This window comes from Centrocercus urophasianus, unplaced genomic scaffold, assembly GCF_019232065.1.
Source record: "Centrocercus urophasianus isolate 14NV4802_14NV808 unplaced genomic scaffold, USGS_Curo_1.0 seq_15, whole genome shotgun sequence".
Lineage (NCBI taxonomy): Eukaryota > Metazoa > Chordata > Aves > Galliformes > Phasianidae > Centrocercus > Centrocercus urophasianus.
In genome coordinates, this window is record NW_024884697.1 from 10,872,046 (window position 1) to 10,892,457 (window position 20,412).

General features: G+C 40.5%; 1 protein-coding gene across 3 annotated transcripts in view; it reads right to left on the bottom strand.

Moving 5' to 3' along the window:
* The window catches only part of PHTF2 (putative homeodomain transcription factor 2), a 62,580-nt gene that overhangs the window by 34,755 nt on the left and 7,413 nt on the right, over window positions 1–20,412 (bottom strand). For all 3 annotated transcript variants that reach the window (XM_042815851.1, XM_042815852.1, XM_042815850.1), the window contains exons 2-3: window positions 13,567–13,643; window positions 1,048–1,104 (exon numbers count right to left, since the gene is read on the bottom strand). In XM_042815851.1, the coding sequence (XP_042671785.1) occupies window positions 1,048–1,104; window positions 13,567–13,611 (102 nt within the window). In that variant the 5' untranslated portion in view covers window positions 13,612–13,643. The remainder of the gene's footprint in view (window positions 1–1,047; window positions 1,105–13,566; window positions 13,644–20,412) is intronic.

Sequence of the window (20,412 nt, forward strand, 5' to 3'; positions counted from 1 at the left end):
GCAGCAGTACTGTGCCAGGGAGGGCTGCCTGGCAGCTCCCAGCACCTGAGCTGCACAGTCCCCAGGTGTCCCTGCAGCTGCACTCAGCCAGCTCAGCACCAGCAGCAGCTCAGGTTCCTCGTGCTGCCTAACGGGGCATGTTGTACAACTGTGGTGTCACAAAGATTCCTTATCAGGCTCGGAAGCACTTCTGAAAATATCATCTCTGATTTAAAAGCTAATCTGTAGATTTTGTAGAGAGATCAGGTTGGTGAGAGCTCCTGTGTAATGATCTCCCTAACATATGCTATTTAGCTATTGAAGTAGTGGAGAAGAACAATCAAAAACCCACAGGAATGCCGAAGAAATGTGTATTTTACTAACGCTAAGAATTAACACAGCCTTTAAGCTCATGCAGTAATAGCGTATTTCTTGTGTGCAGTACTTGAAGAGAAAAGGTTAATTGCAAGAAAACACCAGTGAAACTAATTTTAACATTACAGAGTATGACACAATCTACAATCAGCAGAAGTACTACACATAGGATTGACTATTTTCCCCAGAACGCTGTAGCAATGCGGCAGACATTGATGGCACTGTTAGTTAAACCAAAATGCAAAAAACTGCTGTTAACTGCTTTCTCAGGACACAAAGCCTGAAGTACTTACCAGTCTAATAAACTGTACAAAACAATGACAGCATCATAAAGGAGGAAAAGTGAACTGGAGGGATAAGGTAACTAACTGAAATAAGGAGAGCTCAGATAACTGACATTAGAATTCATCACAGAGTGAAAGAGAGGCACTCATAAACTAAGCTCTGGCTTAAGACAATAATAAAAAAGCACCGAAGTACAGACTGATGTAGAACTTTTAAATGCTGTGGATTTAGCAGTCATATAAATAGAGTATACTATGCCAGTTTCATTTGGTTACACTCCAGAAGTCTATTTTTGCTTCACCAGCATTAAAGAATATCCCATACATTGTAAATTACATCAGCATATACAATTACAGCATTACCGATAACTGGCAAAAGAAAAAAAAAAGACTTGATATACTGTATTACCTTGATTTCTCTTTGTTCTACTGATTTTTCCCATATTTGTTGATCATATGCCCCAATCTAAAAAGAACACAAAACAGAATCTAAATTAGGTTTTCAAATAAATTGACAGTACAAAATCAACCTATCTTTCAGACAAACATGAAGACGGCAGGTTATCTCCTCAAGGAGACTTATTGTCAAAGCAGTCATCAACTTCCACGCTCCATCTCTACTGGGCAGGACCTGGCTGACCCAGAACTCTGCTGAGCCTGACAGGCTGAGGCCAGCCAGCCCAGAGCCTCACTGTGGGGCTGCCCGGCATCAGAGCAGCTGCTGCCAGCTAACTTGAAAGAAAATACAATTTACAGTTAGTTGAAGCCAGATCTTCCACTCGTTATTTTAGAATGGCTGCCTCTACATTTCCTGTTCCTCACCACCCACTTTTACAGTTCCATTGTCTTGACTTCCATCTCTTCAGATTGCACGGCAGCAGACGTTACCAACAGGCTGGGAGGCAGCTAGATTCCAGGTCAAGGAAAACTCAAAATGCAGAAAGAATATCAGGAAACCGCCCTTTTCCCCAATGAATCACTGATGAAATAACACTCCTAGTAGACCTATTTTGAAATTCAACTAATCTTTTCCTTATACCATAGTGTACTGTTTTCTTTTCCTGAGAACAAGCATTATTTGAAGATTGTCAGTTCTAAGGTTTCCAAGACTCTCATTAAGCTGCCAGTCTATTTATTCCCAAAGCTCTTCTAAAGATCTTAGTTTTGTCTGAATGTGAACAAGCTTTTAGTTAAAAAATTGTAGTGAAAAGGAACTGTTTTTCTCCAGGCTCTACTCTCATCACAGTTTTGTAGAAAACTTCAGGTATTTATAAGACTAAGGGTAAGATAAAGTGACAAGAATAAGTCAATACGTGAGACAATGCATCTTTCTAAGAAGTTACCAAAGAGAACCAGCTTGCTTTGAATAGCGCACAGAGCTTCTAGACATTTCTCAGCAATGATCTGTTTTAGGTGTAGAACCAAGAAACAGCTTAAGTTGGAAGGGACCTCAAATGCCACCCAGCCCCAACCTCCACCAGCTCAGGCTGCCTGGGGCCCCATCCAGCCTTGAGCACCTCCAGGGATGGGGCACCCACAGCCTCTCTGAGCAGCCAGTGCCCTCACCAAACATCTTTAAAGTTTTCTCCTTAGACATTCATACAGACACACACGTGCACCCACACTTACTGCCTCATACCTGAACCTTGGTTCCTGTTACCAAGCTCTGACCAGTGAAGTGTTACATCGATTGAGTCACAATAGCAAGGCAGATGTATGGAAGGAAACTTAGTCTAAGTCTCCTTATTGACTGTAAAGAAAGCTGATACAACCAGCTTGGTCCAAACACCTGATGGGAAGGAAAAAACCCCACTGCTTGATTACTCCATGGCTTATTTTTATATCTGCCTAGTACTTCCTATTCACAAGATACAAGCATCCAAAAAATTTCTAGCTCACTATCCTAAAATACCAAAAGAAAAACCTACCGATTTTCTAGTAATAATAAGACATGCTTAGCACCTTGCACTTAGAAAAAGCACATATACCATGGAAAATAATGGACAAGTCAGGCACTGTACTGAGCAGATTAAGCACTTGCTCTAATTAAACTAATTAAAATAAAGCTAGTTTAAAGCTGGCTCCATCTGGATAACCGCCAGCAATTAAAAAGTCAACATGAATAAGCACTCCACCCAGATGTTTGTATCAAATTGCTTTGGCTTCTTCCTAAATACGTTTTAAATGGCATTTCAGATCTTCCTGTTCTTCACGACATTTACATTTCATTTCTTAGAGTCCTAAGTGAGTTTTTTGTATGGCTCAATATTGGGTCTTTCCCCCCTCGCTTCCTAACAAGCTTTCTTTCTACAAAGACAGAAGAGTCTGCCTCCCACTTATTGGGCAAGAAACAAAAGTGGAGGCCTTTGTGCCAAGAAAATTGCAAAGCAAACTCTGTATTTCTAATCCCATTCATGACCCATACTGTTTTTGAGTTGAAAGAGTCTATAAGAGAGTTCTTCACATAAACAAACAATAGATCACTTGTTATAGGAATTCTGGGAAACAGATCCCAGAAGACATCTGAAGCAAGTCAGTCGACCAAATTTCATTTGGGCTTACTCATCTTCTCCCACCAACATACTAGGCAGCAGCTTCAGCCTCCAAAACACACAAGCAGGATTCTGGCATTGATATTTTTCTTTTAACATTACTCCATAACGTAATTATTGCAGCAGTAGGTAAAATATGAGAAGAGGACAGGAGGATGGTCTTTTACAATATATACTGGCCTGGCCAATCTTTTCTGATCATGGTCAATTATCAAAATCTGAGTAGAAGGCTGTTAAATAAAGGCATACTGTTGCAAACAGAAAAGAGTTCTAGGGACAGCTACAGAGAGCAATTCTCACTACAATCTCTTGCAAATTATTATTACTTTTTTCAATCCACTCAGTTTTGCATTTTGTGCTTTAGGAAACCTTTTGAGCACTTTTGGGAATGCACATGCAAGTTCAGCCATCAAATCTGCACCTGATCTTCAATTTCCCTTCTCTCAAACAGCACAAGCATCCATCTATACTACTCTCGCAAACCTATCAGAAGGAAATTAAGGAAGTACACAACACTATCCCAATTTTTACCTAATTTATCACAGAACTTATCCTCATTTACAAAACAGCTAATCAAAAGTGGATCATAGGCTGTACTCTACAGCTTTTTCGTTTGTTTAAGGATTCAGCAAAAAATAAATTAACCTTAAAAAAAAAAAACAAACTTCCTTTCTTTCTTTCTTAATAATTTGTTAATTCAAGTAACTTGATAAGCCTATCTTTTAATTGTTGCTCTTGAATGGCTGGAAATGGAATGGGCTACCCAGGAAGGTATTTGAGTCACTGTCTCTGAAGGTATTCAAGAAACATTTAGATGTGGCACTACGGGACGTGGCTTAGTGGGGAAATACTGGTGGTAAGTGGACTGGATGATCTCGTAGGTCTGTTCTCAACGTGGTGATTCCACAGTTCCATCACCAAGCATGAGCAACAACACATCCCCCTAGTAGGAAATATGTCAATGGCATGCTACAGATGGAACAAATTGTGGTACAACAAACCTGTTGTTTGTTGTAGATACTTTGGAGCAGATATTTTGTATTAATTTAGATTAAATCATGCACCACAGGCTTCCTCAATAACAAAACTATCCAGTCTATCCAAACCAGTTACCTCTAAAATATTCAGTCAAGTCAGCTTGCTTCAATAAATGCCCCAATGAGTAGATTAAGGAACCCTGCTCCCATACGTATTTGTAGAATAACCAACTATTCACCATGCAGCTGTTACAAGTTTCAGCACATGCAGGATTAGTGAAGATTGAAAACCCTGCCAATGTTCTTTCACAATGGAAAATGTTGCTTCAGGTGTAGCCAGGGAGACATTAAGGACAGAAAAAGATGTGGGTGGCATGACAGCAAGTTCCACCTAGAAGGTGTTGCAACATTTTAAACATATTTTTTTTTAGAAATTTTTAACCTCATTTTTAGACTTATTTCAAGGTGAAAACAAACTGTAACCCATTATTGCAACTTCCAAAAATTGTCTCAAATTGAAAACCTACTGAAAGCATCAAAAGCCACTGGATTCATTCAAACACTGTGCATGTAAATATATTTCAAATCTTTCTCATAAACAAGAGATGACAAGATGAGCTCAACTTTGATCCCATAAATTGCACTACTTCAAGCGAGCAGAGGAAGGTCACGTTGCTTAAAAAGCAGCAATAAACTCAGGAGGTTAGCAACACTTTTGCTTCTTTCTTCCCAACCAAATAGCTCTGAAAGCATCTGAGCACATTTCCTTGTCTATTTAAAACGTGTTTGACACTTTTACAGCTGGTTTTTATAACAACTAGATGTGAACAACTAAACGTTAAGCTATTGGAAACAGATCATTCTGGTTTCAAACAAAGCCCAATGCTAAGGGTTTCTGCACTGCAAATTATTGCTTCCCAGTGTCTTTCTCATAAACAGATCAATAGGCCACGTGTGCATCAAGACTGAATTTGAGCTTTGTGAATGACACTGATATTCACTTCCAGCTAATGCAGCGATGGTATCAACGTGTAGCCCAATACTCACAGAGCCTTCGGATTCTAATGGAATCGATCAATATTTCAGGAGGCATTTATAATTTATGACAAAGAAGGCTAATGAAGATTATAATCCTAAGAATACATCGCATTTCTTGCTGGATCTTAAAAGTTTAATGTTTATCCATAATGAAATCTGCATGCTAAGCTTTGTCCATTAAAGCTGCTACACACTGTTACAAGCAACATCAAAATACTACTTCAAATCCAGAGGACACAAGCTACAGAGTTTGGGAATAAAAAGTGAAGTTGCTTCCTTAGGCTGTCTACCAAGGAAATTAAGTTTTTAACATCTTATTAAAATATTTAGTATTAGCACATTAGCTACTACACTTTATTAATTTTTAAAGTCCAACATTTTTCAAAAACTGTACAAACCTACAACAGAATGTTTTTTAGTATCGAGACTGACATATAAATAATTTACACACATGTAATATTATTCATTTAAAAAAACAAAGCCTCATATTAAGTTTATGTTCAAGTATACATTTATGGATATCAGACAAAACATTTTTTATTTTCTCAATGCACAAATTTATTAGAAGTTACTTTAAACCCTCTTATATTTCTACCTAACTGATCCACATTGCAGTAAAGGCAATAATTTCGTAGTTCAGCAGTGTCATTATCTTTCTTGATTTTTTACTACTAAGACTTCTTTTTTTTCAGGATGCTTTTCCATTTTCAAGGTGTTTGTTGCACTTCCTGACCCTCCCCCATTTCTTTTAACATTGATACATGGACAAGACAGGCTAAGCTAAGACAAACCTAGTTCACAGCCAGAGATGTATAATATAATAGCTTCAGCTATTAGAGTCTGCCAATAGGGACGAGTTTAGACACTTTTACTCAAACATAGAAGTAAAATGAAGAGATAAAAGCTGTATAACCTCAAGTGCAAATCTTGGAATTTAGGACTGCTGAACAGTTACTAATAGATTCTGGGATTCCCTTCCTTCTCCCTTACTCCCAGAAGGAGAAGCAAAACCAACTGTGCAGAGTAAAATCATAGAATCACAGAATGCTTAGAGTTGGAAGAGACCTTTAAGGCCATGTAGTCCAACCCCTCTGCAATGAATAGGGACATGCAGCCAGGCCCAGGGCCTGGTCCTCACCTTGAAAGTCTCCAGGGATGGGGCACCTCTGGGCAACCTGTTCCAGTGCCTCACCATCCTCAATGTAAAAAACCTTTTCCTTATATCTAACCTAAATCTACCTTCTTTCAGCTTGAAAATGAAGAATTGTTTATTCTTAATTGCGTAAATTACCAACTAATGAGCTGGCAATAACTGCAGTGAACTAAGAGCCATTCCACTGAACAATAATTTTACCAAAGCTTCCTTCAAAGATACTATTTCCAGAGTAAAATAATGGATAATTAAACATTTATCATCTTTGTATAAATACTTTCTCTGTATCGGCCAATAATGTCATATTAACTCTTCTTAACATCAGCCAGCCTTCCTTACTGTCTGTTGAGTAATAGTTTGGAGATTTTAGCAGATCTGCTAAAAACATGAAAGACCTTATTTTTCGTCTCACAATTAAACCAAAATTTTATGCGTAAGAATATTCAGAAATAAATACAGACACAAACACTGTATATTCAGAATATACAGTAAAGGAATTACCAAGACCCACCCTAAGGCACTTCCTAGTGACATACACCGAACACTAGAAGTAACTTTCTTTAGGTTACCATTTCTGTGCATTAAAAGAACTATTCAGTAAAAAAAGAAAAAAAAAAGCACAAACTGCACAAGATTCCATTTGTCACCAAAGTACAGAGCAATCCATTATGAAGTTCACTCATCTCCAAATCTCAGACTAAACAATCAAAGAACTGCACAGGTTGGAACCTCTGGAGGACACTCAGCTCCTGTGTGGAGCAGCTCCAATTACAGGAGGTTTCTCAAGGACTTAGCCAAGAAAGTTCTGAACATGTCCAAAGTTGGGGGATTTTACAGCCTCTCTGGGACCGTAACTCAGTGCTCGGCAACTCTCACAGGAAACATTTTTTTCCTATACCCGAATTTCCCCTATTTCAATGTGTGTTTATTGCCTCTCTTGCAATCCCTGCTCGCCTCTGAGAAGACCTGGTCCTGTCCCTTCATGACCACCCAGATGGCAGCTGCGAAAACAGTGAGCTCTTCTCTTTGCCCTCTCTTCTTCAGACAGAACAAACCATGGTCTCTCAGACTCATTGCCCATCACACGCTTCAGCCCCAGAACAATCTTCATGGCCCTCCGCTGGGCCTGACAAAGAACATCAATGCCTTTTCCTCTACTGGACAGCCTCAAACTGGGCACCGCACCTTACATGCCATATCACAACCTGAACAGAGAGAGACAATCCCTTCCCTTGACCCACTGCCTACACAATGGCTACAGCCCAGTCATTCTTCAAGGTTTAAGCCCTCAGCAACATTTTTTTTTTCTTACAATTATGCGTTTGCACAAAACAAAGCAGTCTCAAGAAATAACTGGACAAAGAAAACCAGACAGCCTCATTTTTAGTATTGTTCCCTGAAGACAACCAAAAATCCAGCAAGCTCACCATCACTGCCACTTTAATTTTGAAACAGCATTGCCCTTACTCCTGATTACTTCCACTTCCCACAGCATCCATTCCTTGTGCCAACATCCTGCTGTGTGACTGAGAGATAAATCAGTTCTCTCGGGAAAAGAAATACTAAATTATAACTTCACCAGGCATAACAAACACAGTTCAAGAATCACTCTTACAGACGGAATCGCAGCTCACTCGCTCTCTCTCACAGATACATTCAGCTTCTTACAGTTTAAACTGCATTTGCACCCTGACAAATTCACTCAGTAAGTGCATGAATGTCAGCAGCCAGGCAGAGCATCCAGCTGCTTTGTTCAGCCACACTGGGTTGCAGCGATTCTGATCAATTGCGTAAGACTTGAATTTTGACTCACTGAAACAAAGTGCTAAAGGTAATCCCCATTACTGGTCAGCTGACAACCTGACCATTTCAGTACTACATAGAAAAGCAGCTTTGTTAAATACATATTTGTCCTCTCGGTGCTTTCACAGAATAATGGAATCATGATTCTGTTATCTCCCCTGAGCCTCCTCTTCCTCAAACCAAAAAGTTCCCTTAGCCACTCCTCACAACACTTGCTTTCTAGCACATTCAACAGCTTCATTGCTCTCCTCTAAACACATCCCAGCAACTCAGTAGTGAGGGGTCCAAACCAGACCCAGCAGTTGAGGTGTGGCCTCACCAGTGCCAAGCACAGAGGGACTGCTCACTTCCCCAGTTCTGCCAGCCACACTACTTCTGATGCAAGACAGGACACCATTGGCCTTCTTGAGTGCCTGGGCACACTGCTGGATCACATTCAGCTGGCTTTAAGCCAACACCCCCAGCTCCTTTCCTGTCAGGCAACCTTCTCCACCCTTCCCCACGCTTATACTGCTGTCTGAGATTGTCAGGACCCAAGTGAAGCATCCAGCAAGTAGCTCTGCTGAATGCCATACAGTTGGACTCTGCCCATCAGCGTAGCCTTCTTAGATCCCTCTGCAGAGCCTTCCTTTCCTCTGGCAGATCAACACACCCATCCAACTTGGTGTCATCTTGCAAACCTTAATTGAGGGTTCACTTGATCCTCTGTCCCCTCATCAACATCACTGACACATAAACAAACCTGGTCCCAAACTGAACCCTGGGGAACATCATTTTCAAAAATAGTCAGCTCCTATTCTTGTCAAGTTTTGACACTTGAAGACTGAACTTTTTGAGAGTTTTAGCATCCCAAGTTCTCAATAATACAGCCACACACCCAGACCACTGTTAAAAACTGGTTTGTGTGCCAGGGTCACCAATGCATCACATTAATTCAATACCATGAGGGAAATAAAGTAGTTTCAGGGTATGATATAATTACTGTTGCTTTCTTTATATTGCTGGAAAGTATAATCTTAGGATAATGAGCTATAAAACACTAAACATTACAGACCTTAATGCAATTACAACTCTAATTTTGCCCTCTAAAACCATGGCAAATAAAACATCTCATTTGTTTTATTGCACCCTTTAACAGCAGTACCCAAAAGACACCCAAAGCAGCATAAAGCTGTGCTGGCAAAGTTAAATGATAAGCAATTAGATGCACGATTCAGGTTCATTAAGTTCCATTCTGCCTTCACCAACAACCACCCCCAAGAGTTGGAAAAACTTAATTCTCTCCTGCAATATTGTTAACAAATGTGTGCAAAGCCCTCCATTTTTGCAGCAGAACTGCGAGCGTTAAAAATCAAAAAGCTGTTACGGTAAATTCCTTGGTTTACCATTAGTTATTCCTTGGTATACCCTGGGTTTTAACATATAGTTGTAAAATTGGAAATCAGAGAGGAAGTTGCACACCTATTACTATCTGTAAGCCTTAAAAGTATTATAATAAATGAACACAAAAATTTTAAGTTCGAAGCAGTGTTTCAGGTTACAACTGATTTCATTCTTTTTAACCTCAGGTGCTGCTATTGACACAGCACTTCGAATACGCACACATAATCCTAAGGCTATTTATTAACAAAGCACAGACAGGCGCCTCTGAGCTCGGCAGCTGCCAGGGACTGACACAGGGAGCGCAGACAGCCCCGCCACACCCGCTGCTGCAAGAGCCGAGCAGCCACGTGCTGACAGCAAGCCGGCACTCGCCTGTCTGACCTCCCTGAGACACGCAAACATCTCAGCAGGGCACTCCTCCGTACGCCCAGGAGCTCAGCAGCAGCTCATTTATGCACCTTCCTGCACAGCCGGCATGCCCACACTGCACGCCCTGCGCCATCGCTTCGTGCAGCAGCAGGGGAGCTCCTACGACCACGTACCAGGAAAGCGACGTCTGTGCGGCCCTTATCTCAGATAACAAACCTGTGTTAACAAACCCTGCAATCCAAATAGAAGTAATTAAGAACTAATAAAGCACTTTTATAAGGCGGTCATAAAGAGCTCCTCTGCACTACAAGCACACCGCATCTATTGCAACAACAATACACAAGTTTACACAATGAAAAGTCTGACCTTTAAACGATTAAGCACATTACTAAATCATCCTCCCCTGAGAAGCTCCACTGCAGACAATAGAATGAGTCACACCAGCAACGAGCCCTGGGTGCTGCTCCTTGGAGAACTTGCAGTTCTATGCCAGTGCAGCTGGAAGAGCTCAACTGCGTAACTCTACCACAGAAGTCCACAAGTGCCTGACCTCTGAGGAGACAGCAGACCTTTGAAATTCAACAGAGGGGAATCTAGTGCAAAATAAAGGCAAGTTTAAAAATATACCAACATTGAAAACTAAACCACATGGAGTAAGTTATCTATTTAATACCTCTTTCACAACAAGCGTCCTATTCAAGTACATGTAAGGGCCTATTCAAGTACAGTTTCTTTGTATTCTAGAGATAGTCTAAGCTCTTCATGTTCTTTGTTAGGATCTTCATATATCAACTCATTTATGTGAAAAAAACTCTTTCCAAAATAATAGTTCTTTTTCCTCATTTTATCATATAGGCAAGCCATTAGTCTGAGCAATAATTACTGCAACCCTAGTTCTCTTTTGACCCAGGAACAATGTTTTACTGCTAAGTATCAATTTCTCCTCACTTTCAATTTCAGCTACAACAGTGAGGATTCAGCAAACTTGGAAAGCAAGGCAAGAGGGACAAATGTGACGCGCTTAGAATTGAAAGCCAAGTTCAGCATTTTGCCATCATAAGCAATAGAATAATAGAAACATCTCAGGAGGAACAAGAAACATGCCTGCTATCCACTCATCTCTAGCACAGTTCTTCCATTTCCCAGTTCGAAATTTAAGTACAATGAATCCACGGAGGAAAAAATACTGTGCCATGTAAATGATGGTGGAAAAAAAAAACAGGGAAGTGGGTGGAAAGTTCAAGATCTTCTTAGGAAAGGATCATACACAGCACTACAAAGTTAACAACTTCCAGGAGTTACAAGCCTGATCCAGGCTAACTCTCACTAAATTGGACCCTGAGATCACCACCTAATTATCATGAACACTTACATGAGATGCAACATCTCTGAATTTGTCCCAAAGTAAGACTCCACTCTCTCATTCAGAAAGAAGTTCTGAAAGCTTCTTGATTGCAACTGAATGCAATTCATCTTTGTTCACACCATGGAAAACACTGACATCAGGTCAATGCAACATCGCACCTCTCCTGAAGACAGCCCAGTCTTTCATGAAGTAATGGTGGTCACATATCACAATCCTTTGCCTCAAAGACAGTTTGTACTTTCTGCCTGAGCAGACCTTTGTGAAAACCTGCAGACTTGCAGCAGAAATACTGCTGTTGATCTGGATGCTCTAAGCAGAACCACGTGTGTGCAATCACTGGAAAAAAGCAACAGAACGAGGGTTAAAAGAACGACCTGTACTGGCAGTGAGGTGTCCTGTCAGCAGCAGTCTCCTGGGAACAGTAGAACTGAGGAAAGAGTTGCTGGCATCCAAACCAGAAGGTCTGCTCTGCTCCCTGTACCATCACAGCACAGGGACTCATCAGAAGACCCTGCGTTCCTAGCACCAAGAGGAGGGAAAGCTGTGGTAATCACAAACAGCATTTCTTTTCCTAAGCATCCAACAGGACCACAGATGTACCTCAAACCAGGAGAAAAAAAAAAAAAAAGACAATAGAAAAAAAAAGAGCAGGACCTTTGATTAAGAGTTCTGGAGACTTGAGACTCTTGCTCACATCAAATGACCATTTTGTACATAAAGATAAATCTGTCCATGATTGTTCACCATCACCATCCACAAAACCTCAGAGACCTGAGAAGCGGGTAAAATCAGCTTAATCTAAGATTTTTACAATAAGCATCACTTCTCCCTTCCATGAGATCCTCCACTGAATTTCGTTACATTAAATCTTCCTCCAAATCACCCTACAAATCTTTGTAACAACTGAAAGGACCCACAATCAAGAAATGGTTTGAAAACATCATGCAATTCCACTGCACATGGCTGCCTTTATGTAGCTCATCCATGCTACCACAGGAAAAACCAGGACACTATCGAGGATTTACAGCTGTGTGTACAGACAGGAAAGAGCAAGTGGATCTGAGAAGTAATGCCATGTAACAACAATTCCAAACTTTGTTACTGAAGAAATTCAGCAAGATGTTTTTTGACTTCTCTTTTTTTAAAATGTACAAATAAGAAAGTTGCCATCTACAACTCTACAAAGAGCTGAAGAGATGCAAGCTTCTCGTGGGCACCCAAGGGTTGGTTGTGCTTTAATCTGCCCATATAATCTTCTCTGCGACAAACATAGTTTTTCTGAAGCTTGAATGAGGGGAGTATAGTATAGTATAAAGCACAAAAAAATTCTCATTAAGTTCTGAATGATTCCCAAATTTTTAATACATAATTGAATATAGAGCATAAATTAAGTAAGCAGAATTCATTTTTCTGCTTTTCCAGCTGCACCTTTAATTCACAGTAGAGAAGATGACATTGTCAGGTTGTCAGTTCTGTCAGATTTCCACAAGTTACAGGTGCTTAAAAGTTAACCCCAGTTTCTATTTTGAAGACCATTGCCATTATTCCCTCTAAGAGCAGTACGTGTACCCCAGAGGAAAGCCACTGGACCAAGGAAAACAGGAACCTACTGAAGCATGGAGAGATAAGGAAAAATAGAACAAATGCATCACACCTTAAATTCTACATCCACACTCAGCAAAATTCACCATGCTTTTAAAAACAATTTAGCTGAGTAAGTCAACCAGCACACGAATGTCAAGAGGATGCAATAACTTGAAATTGACAAAATAATAAGTTAGTCAGACATCAATATTTCTCTGTACAGATATGAAACAAAATATACACACTATCAGTAACTGCACATCTTCCAGCAAGATCTTTTTTCTCTTTATGGCTTCTCTCCATTCTCAGTTTTTTTAATTGACTTCTACAGAAACCTCCTTTGGCTCTGGAATACATCAATCCTTGCTACGAACAGAGAATGTTTGAATTCTTACTTTCTACTTAGATACAATGATTCTTTTATGTACTATAGAAGCAGCATTCTCCTGCACATGAGTACATTAATCAACATTACATTGAAATCAATAGCCAGACCAAAAGCAGTTCTATCCTGCAAGATATTGTCATTAGGCATTTATTTACTTTCAGAGGCAGACTTCCAAGCTACTCCCTTTCACAGAACACCAACCAGCAACACAGCACTACTTACACTTATTATACTTTACACATACAATGCAATAAGCCAACTTTTCTTTTTTTTTTTTTTCCCTGAAGTCACCATAAAAACAAACAGAAAGCTTACCTTTTTCTGGTACCAAACTATAGCATCAGTTACTTTGGACGCCATTTATTCCACTGAATTCACCCAGTCATTTTAGGCTGTTAACAGAAAGAAACAGAACTTTACTTCCACTTTCCAGTGTAACACAAGTGGCACACAGACGGTGCTGTATTATCTCAGGAGAACCTCGGGGAAGTTTCATTAAATGCAGAAGGCCACGTAAGGATTCTGATGCCAAGAGATCAAAGTGTTATAAAGTGTTAAGAAAAGCTCATACAAACTAGTACGTATTTGGGGAAGAACAAAAACAGCACTGATCACAGAAAAAATATCTGTTCTGATTACAAAATTAATCCACTCAGGAAGAGAGACCAAAGCTCAGGCAGAAGAAGCTACAGAAGAGTCACACACTTGTTTTAATGGTAACAAACAGGAAGAGGCTTTGGGGTTTTTTAAGCATTGAACCAAATGACAGTGATATGAGAAGGAGGAACTCAGCCTATGTAAAACTTTCTCCCTTGAAAATGACTACGAAGTATTGTTTTGTGCAGAATTAGCTCTGAAAAAAAAAAAAAAAAAGTATGAAGAAAATAAACATTACAAAGCTGCAGAATTAAAATGATCACATTCCTACAAATCACTCTTCCACTCCTGTCATGGTTTGGCCACACTCTGCTTTTACTTCTACATGGAAGAGTAAGAGAACGAATTGCCCATTTTCTCTCACAGCAGACATTCTGTAAAATTAACTGAAAGCACACTTGAGAATTACAGAGTCCTTTCCAGATGTTTTATAATAATATGCAAGTTCTTTTATAGATGAATGTATTATAACTAAAACCAAAACCAAATACTTCACAGACTGCTTAAGAACAGATTAATGACAGTGAGGTGTACGTAGTGCTCGCATTCCACGCTGTTAATTAAAGCAGGAAGCAGCCAGTGAAGCAAAAGAAAGAAAGAACTGGAAACAAATGTTTTCCAACCAGTACATCTCAGTACTTGTGTTTAACAACCATTCAATTCACTGATTCCTTTTCAGTCTCTCTATATGTATTAACAAGTATTAACAAGTATTAACAAGTATTAACAAGTATTCCAAACTGAAGCCCAGTTAAAAAAGAGCCCGTGGGGCGTACTGAAGTCCCTCATCTACAGGTGGAAACAAATTATGCAATAGATTGAAATCAGATCTTTCTGAAATGCCAAAGCACTAGGGTAAGTTGTGACACGGCATGGTACATTCTTCATCACCAAGAACTCGACATGGTTTTGGGGAAAGGAAAAAGGAGCAATGAATTTTCCTGATCATGCATTTCTGTGTAAGAACACAGCAGGTAACACTGCTACAAGGCCATCCATGCTCCCATCTCCCAGAGACTCCTGGAACAAGAAGGCAGACGCATGGCAAAACTCCATGCTGCACTGACACCTACTCATTCATTCCGCCCTGCCTCTTGTTGCACACCTCTTGTGCTACTTTAGAGATGCTGTATTTTTAATTTGGCATATGCATTACAAACACTATACAGATCTTCAACAAACAGACTCATTGTATAGCAGCTTTTGTGAATCTCTAAGGAGCATAATGCAACATATCTTCATCTTTCACCAAGTTCCATGTTTGTTTTTTTAATAAATACAGCATCTTTTGAGCATTTTATTTATGATTTTTAAGAGTAAAACTTCAATATCCTTCATACAATGTTAAAGAAGATTACAACACAACACAAAGGAGCTCAGAGCTTCATTTCAGAGTTATCACAACAGTGCTTTTAGAGCAGAACACTGTCATTCTTCAGCTGTTGTTAACATCAGCACAGAAGCCACATCAAGTCAGTTAAAACGCAAAGCCATCACTTGTATCAAGAACTGTAATTGGGTTTCTAATAACAGTGGAAGTTTAACTAAGAGTGACTATCAGCAACTAAGAATTTATCAGTACAATAAAGACTTCCATCACAGACTTCTATCTAACAGACCAGGCTATACCTTGGCATATCACAAGATTGCTTACCCTTCCTTCTCACCCACACAAAGCTTAAAACAAGATTTGTTTTCGTTTGCAAACACTCCCATAAACTTCAGTATAAAATACTTGGCTGCATGACCACAGACAAACCTGTGCCACCTCCTTTGACACGTACAGCCCTCACACACAACGTGACCTATGTTTGCTCAGTCTCAACGAAGGCAGCCCCGCTGCTCAAGGAAGAATCTACATACCACCAGCACATACAGGATTTGATCACACTTGTATCCCTTGCCTTCCCCTGCCTTGTGAATACAGTGTGGGCACATCTTAAATTCCTTCTCATTTCTTCAAAAGTAGCCCACTCCAATGTTAATTAAAGCACTACTGAATTCCACCACACACAACCACAAAGATACATGAGGTAACACAAAGCCACAGGAATGATGTCCCAGCTCACCAACCTCAGCTAAACATTTGTGTGGAAATACCTCCACCAGGAGATATCACACACTTTCTTCAACAGATACACAGCACTTTCTGATGCAACACTGAAATAAAAGGTGAAAAAATGCATTCAATTATTTCCAGACCATGTTTCTGCTTGAAAGGGCTGTGATTTGTCTGCCCTTTTTGAAGGCAGCAAAATGAGTTTAATATATGGCCTGCAGGTAAAATACATCACAATCTTCAGAGTTGGAAGGGACCTTTAAAAAAGCTCTCTGACAAGAGACTGCAACAAGCTCAGAACTCTGCATGTTATATGCATGTATGTTCACATTTTATTCAGCTAACAATTTGTATTGCTATCAATCCTGAAGTCAGGCTGTACGTGCTGGGCTCTGAGATCCACCAGATCTGCAAAATGAGCACATCAAAGCAGCTGACACATAACACAGGCACAACACAGGCACAGCAAAGCATCGCCTATTCTAACTTGTCCTCCATCTGATTCTCTCTGAATCTGTTTCATGTTGCACATCAAACACACACACGTGTGCTTGACAAGGACCTGCTTTTACACTCAGCTGCACCACATTCACTTGTACACCTTGTGCAAAGACACTGCAGCAAGATTAGCTTCATCTGAACTAGCTGGAGACTTAAGGGCAATATTAAAGACAAACTGTAACTCAGATGGAACACTGAAATACATAAGCTTGGTCACATTTCTGCAACACTTACCTGAGCCATTTATTACCACTTCATCAAACACACCGTTAAAATTAATAACAAGCAACAGTTCTGGATGAAATTCATTACTTGCTTGAAACTAAAAGCAAATGACTACACTGATCCATATTCAGAAGTGGGGTTTTGTAGCTGTTTCTTTTCCATTTCAGAGCATAATCATATTCCATTTTAAATAAATGCACACTACACCCTGCAATCAAACAAGCACTTTTTCAAAAACCACTAGAGTGTATATTTAGATGTTTCCAGCAATTTAAACGCTCAGTCAAGCAGCACATAGTGCTTATTGTGTAACACAGGATTAGATACCAGATATTTTACTCATAACCGGAATGTTTTGGAGTCCCCAGTCAGACACAAATGCGAACCTTCCTAAATGACAGTCTATAGACAACAAATTCTATTTTGAACAACTGAATTCTATTCTGAACTCAGAAGTTCCGAATAAAGCTGTGCTCCTCATACCAAGGGAGAGGCCAAAATAAAGACTTAGAAATATTGGAAGACTAAATAAGCAATGTCAGTGAGCACAAAACCATCACTGAAAATACAACACAGGCATGGAAGTAGTAGCAAATGGTTGCTTTTCTTGTCAGTAAACACTGTGAATCACTAAATTCATATTTATGATTTATTCTAAATCATAGAATAGAATCCTAGAATCCCTGGAGCTGGAAGGGACTTCTGAAGGCCACCTAGTCCAACTCTCTGCAATGAGCAGGGACACCACAGCCAGATCAGGGTGCCCAGAGCCTGCTCCTACCCGGCCTTGACAGTATCCAAGCAGGGAGCACCCACCACCTCTCTGGGTGACCTGTTCCACTGCCTCACCACCCTCCACGTTAAAGACCATTTCCTCTTGCCCTATTGCCACAGACTGTGCCAAAGAGTCGTTCCCTTCTTTCCTGTAGCTCCCTTCCAGATACTGGAAATGTCTCAAGGAATGTCTTCCTTTTATAACAATGCTAAGGTGGATGGTCAGGATACAGCCCAGCCACGGAGCCTGAGGGCCCATCTCTGCTCACTATGAATAGGGACAAAGTCCTCACCATCACTAAGCATCAGCAGCAGTACAACCACACAGCTGTGCAATTTGTCCTACAAGGTTTTTAAAACGCTATGAATTTTTCCTCTTTCATTGGAATAACATTCCTATGCAACAAACTGCTGAAGGTGGTTAAAAGGAAAAAAAAAAAAAAAAAAAAAAAAAGCACTGTATAAAACCGTGAGAACAGCAGAACTTGGTTTGCACTGCTTTCCTTATCTACCACTGAAGCAACATTTGTATCAGGTACTCAAAAAACAAGCAAACAAAAAAAAACAACAAAAAAACATTGAACCTGCAGGAATGTAGCTGAAAATTTAAAGAGGAAAAACCTTTTATCTTTCTTTACTTCCCAAGAGCAACATAAAAATAGAAGTTACCATTACCATCATACTGTTGTCATTATTTGATACTTTATTTTGAGTAAGTCCAATAAACAGCTTATTCCCATCACACATCCCCTGTTGACTCTGAAGGTTCTTATGTCAGGAGGGAACAAACCAACAGCAATATCAGTGTAATGCAGCTGCACCACCAGCACTCACCAAGAGACATCCTTCCTCTGCACACATCCATGGGGTTGTGCCACCATCACATCCTTGAAGCAGCGTTTCAAATGACATTCTTTACATGTGCATTACAAATAAACCATTAGGCCCACATTTCCCCTTTTAAAAGGAATATCAAATACCATATAATGCACACAGTGTTCTGTCAAAGTACTTTATCTATGCAGTATTGTCCTCCAAACAGCATTTCAGAATTGCAAATGGCATACAAACAAATGAGAAGCTTGTCACACCTTTCAGGGGAAATGTTCTCACATTGCTTTCAGCTAGCCTTAACAGAATCCCAACCAGCTAAAGGGCAGAGGAAAGAAAAAAAAAAAAGAATTTAAATTAAAACAAAACGAAAAAACAAGGCACTGCTAACCTAAGGATTCCATCTAGCAGCCAGCACAACAAGGACTCTTGCTGCCATGCCAGCTTAGGCCCCTTAAGTCGCTGCCTTGTAATCCAAGGTCAGGCTAGTTTGTAAACAAAAGGGAATTAACATACTTGCTCTCCCAACAGAACATCAAGTCTGCTAAATTTGGATACCAGCGTTCTTGAGATATTGTTCATGATCGGAATTCTCAAGCCTTGTTTTTCACTCCATCTATAACAGAACTTAAAAATATATATATACCAACCAGAAAAATAACCTGGGAAAAAAGCACTGAACATCCCGATCTACTTGTTTTGTTGAGGGGTGAACAAGGCCAGCAACAGCAACATTCAGATGTGAATCGGGCTCCATGCTTGTGGCTGCATATCAAGCCCTGCCCTTGATGAACACAGGCTGAACAAACATTATTTACCACCACACCAGGCATCTGGCAGCACAGCCACTCCTCCCTGTGCCTCAGGTTAAGGCGTCAGTTTTAAAAAGAGAAATAATCCCTCAGGCCTCTCTATTTTGCCCACAGCCAGATATTTGATCCCATTTCCATTGCTGCATGCTTATTCTTTCCTAGAAGCTCACACCCCTTATCATCATCCATAACAGAAAGTTACTGCAGTTATAGAAAGTTTAAGAAAGGGAGAAAGGAAGACCCTGGGAACTACAGGCCGATGAGCCTCACCTCTGTGCCTGGGAAGATCATGGAGCAGATCCTTCCAGTTGCCATGCTAAGGCATATATGAGATAAAGAAGTGAGCTGAGACAGCCAGCATGGCTTCACCAAGGGCAGATCGTGCCTGACCAATCTGGTGGCCTTCTACGATGGAGTGATGGCATTGGTGGACAGGGGAAAAGTGTTGGATGTCATCTACCTGGACTTCTGCAAGGCCTTTGACATGGTCCCTCACCACATCTTTCTCTTTAAATTGGAGAGGTGTGGATTTGAAGGATGGACCGTTCGATGGATTAGGAACTGGCTGGCTGGATGCAGCCAAAGGGTTGTGATTAATGGCTCTGTGTCAGGGTGGAGGCCAATCTTAGGTGGTGCCCCCCAAGGGTCAGTCTGGGGACCAGAGCTCTTCAGCATCTTCATCAATGACACAGACAATGGCATCGAGTGCACCCTTAGCAAGTTTGCAGATTCCACCAAGCTGAGCGGTGCAGTTGACACACTGGAGGGAAGGGAAGCCATCCAGAGGGACCTGGAGAGGCTGGAGAATTGGGCCCATGTGAACCTAATGAGGTTCAATAAGGCCAAATGCAGGGTGCTGTACTTGGGTCGGGGCAATCCCAGATGTTTATACAGAATGGAGGAAGCTCTCCTTGAGAGCAGCCCTGCAAAGAAGGACTTGGACAAGAAGCTGGACACGAGCCAGCAGTGTGTGCTTGCAGCCTGGAACTAACACAGCCAGTTGAAACTAGATGACCTCTAAGGTCCTTTCCAGCTCAGGTCATTCTATGATTCTATAATACAGCCAGTAGCACAGAGCAAGCAGTGAGAAAGAATTTTGATGGAAAGGAGGCTTGGCCTTTGCATCGTCACTTCCACAATTAAAAATCTCCAGCACTTGAAGGGCAAAGCAGCAGCAGAATAACAGAGTAACTGCCTCCCAGAGAATGCTTGTTTTACCAGGGAATTGCAAAACTGTGTGAAATACCAGCAAAATATTGAGTATCAGGATTTCTGACATTTATTTCAGGTTCTGGGAAAAGA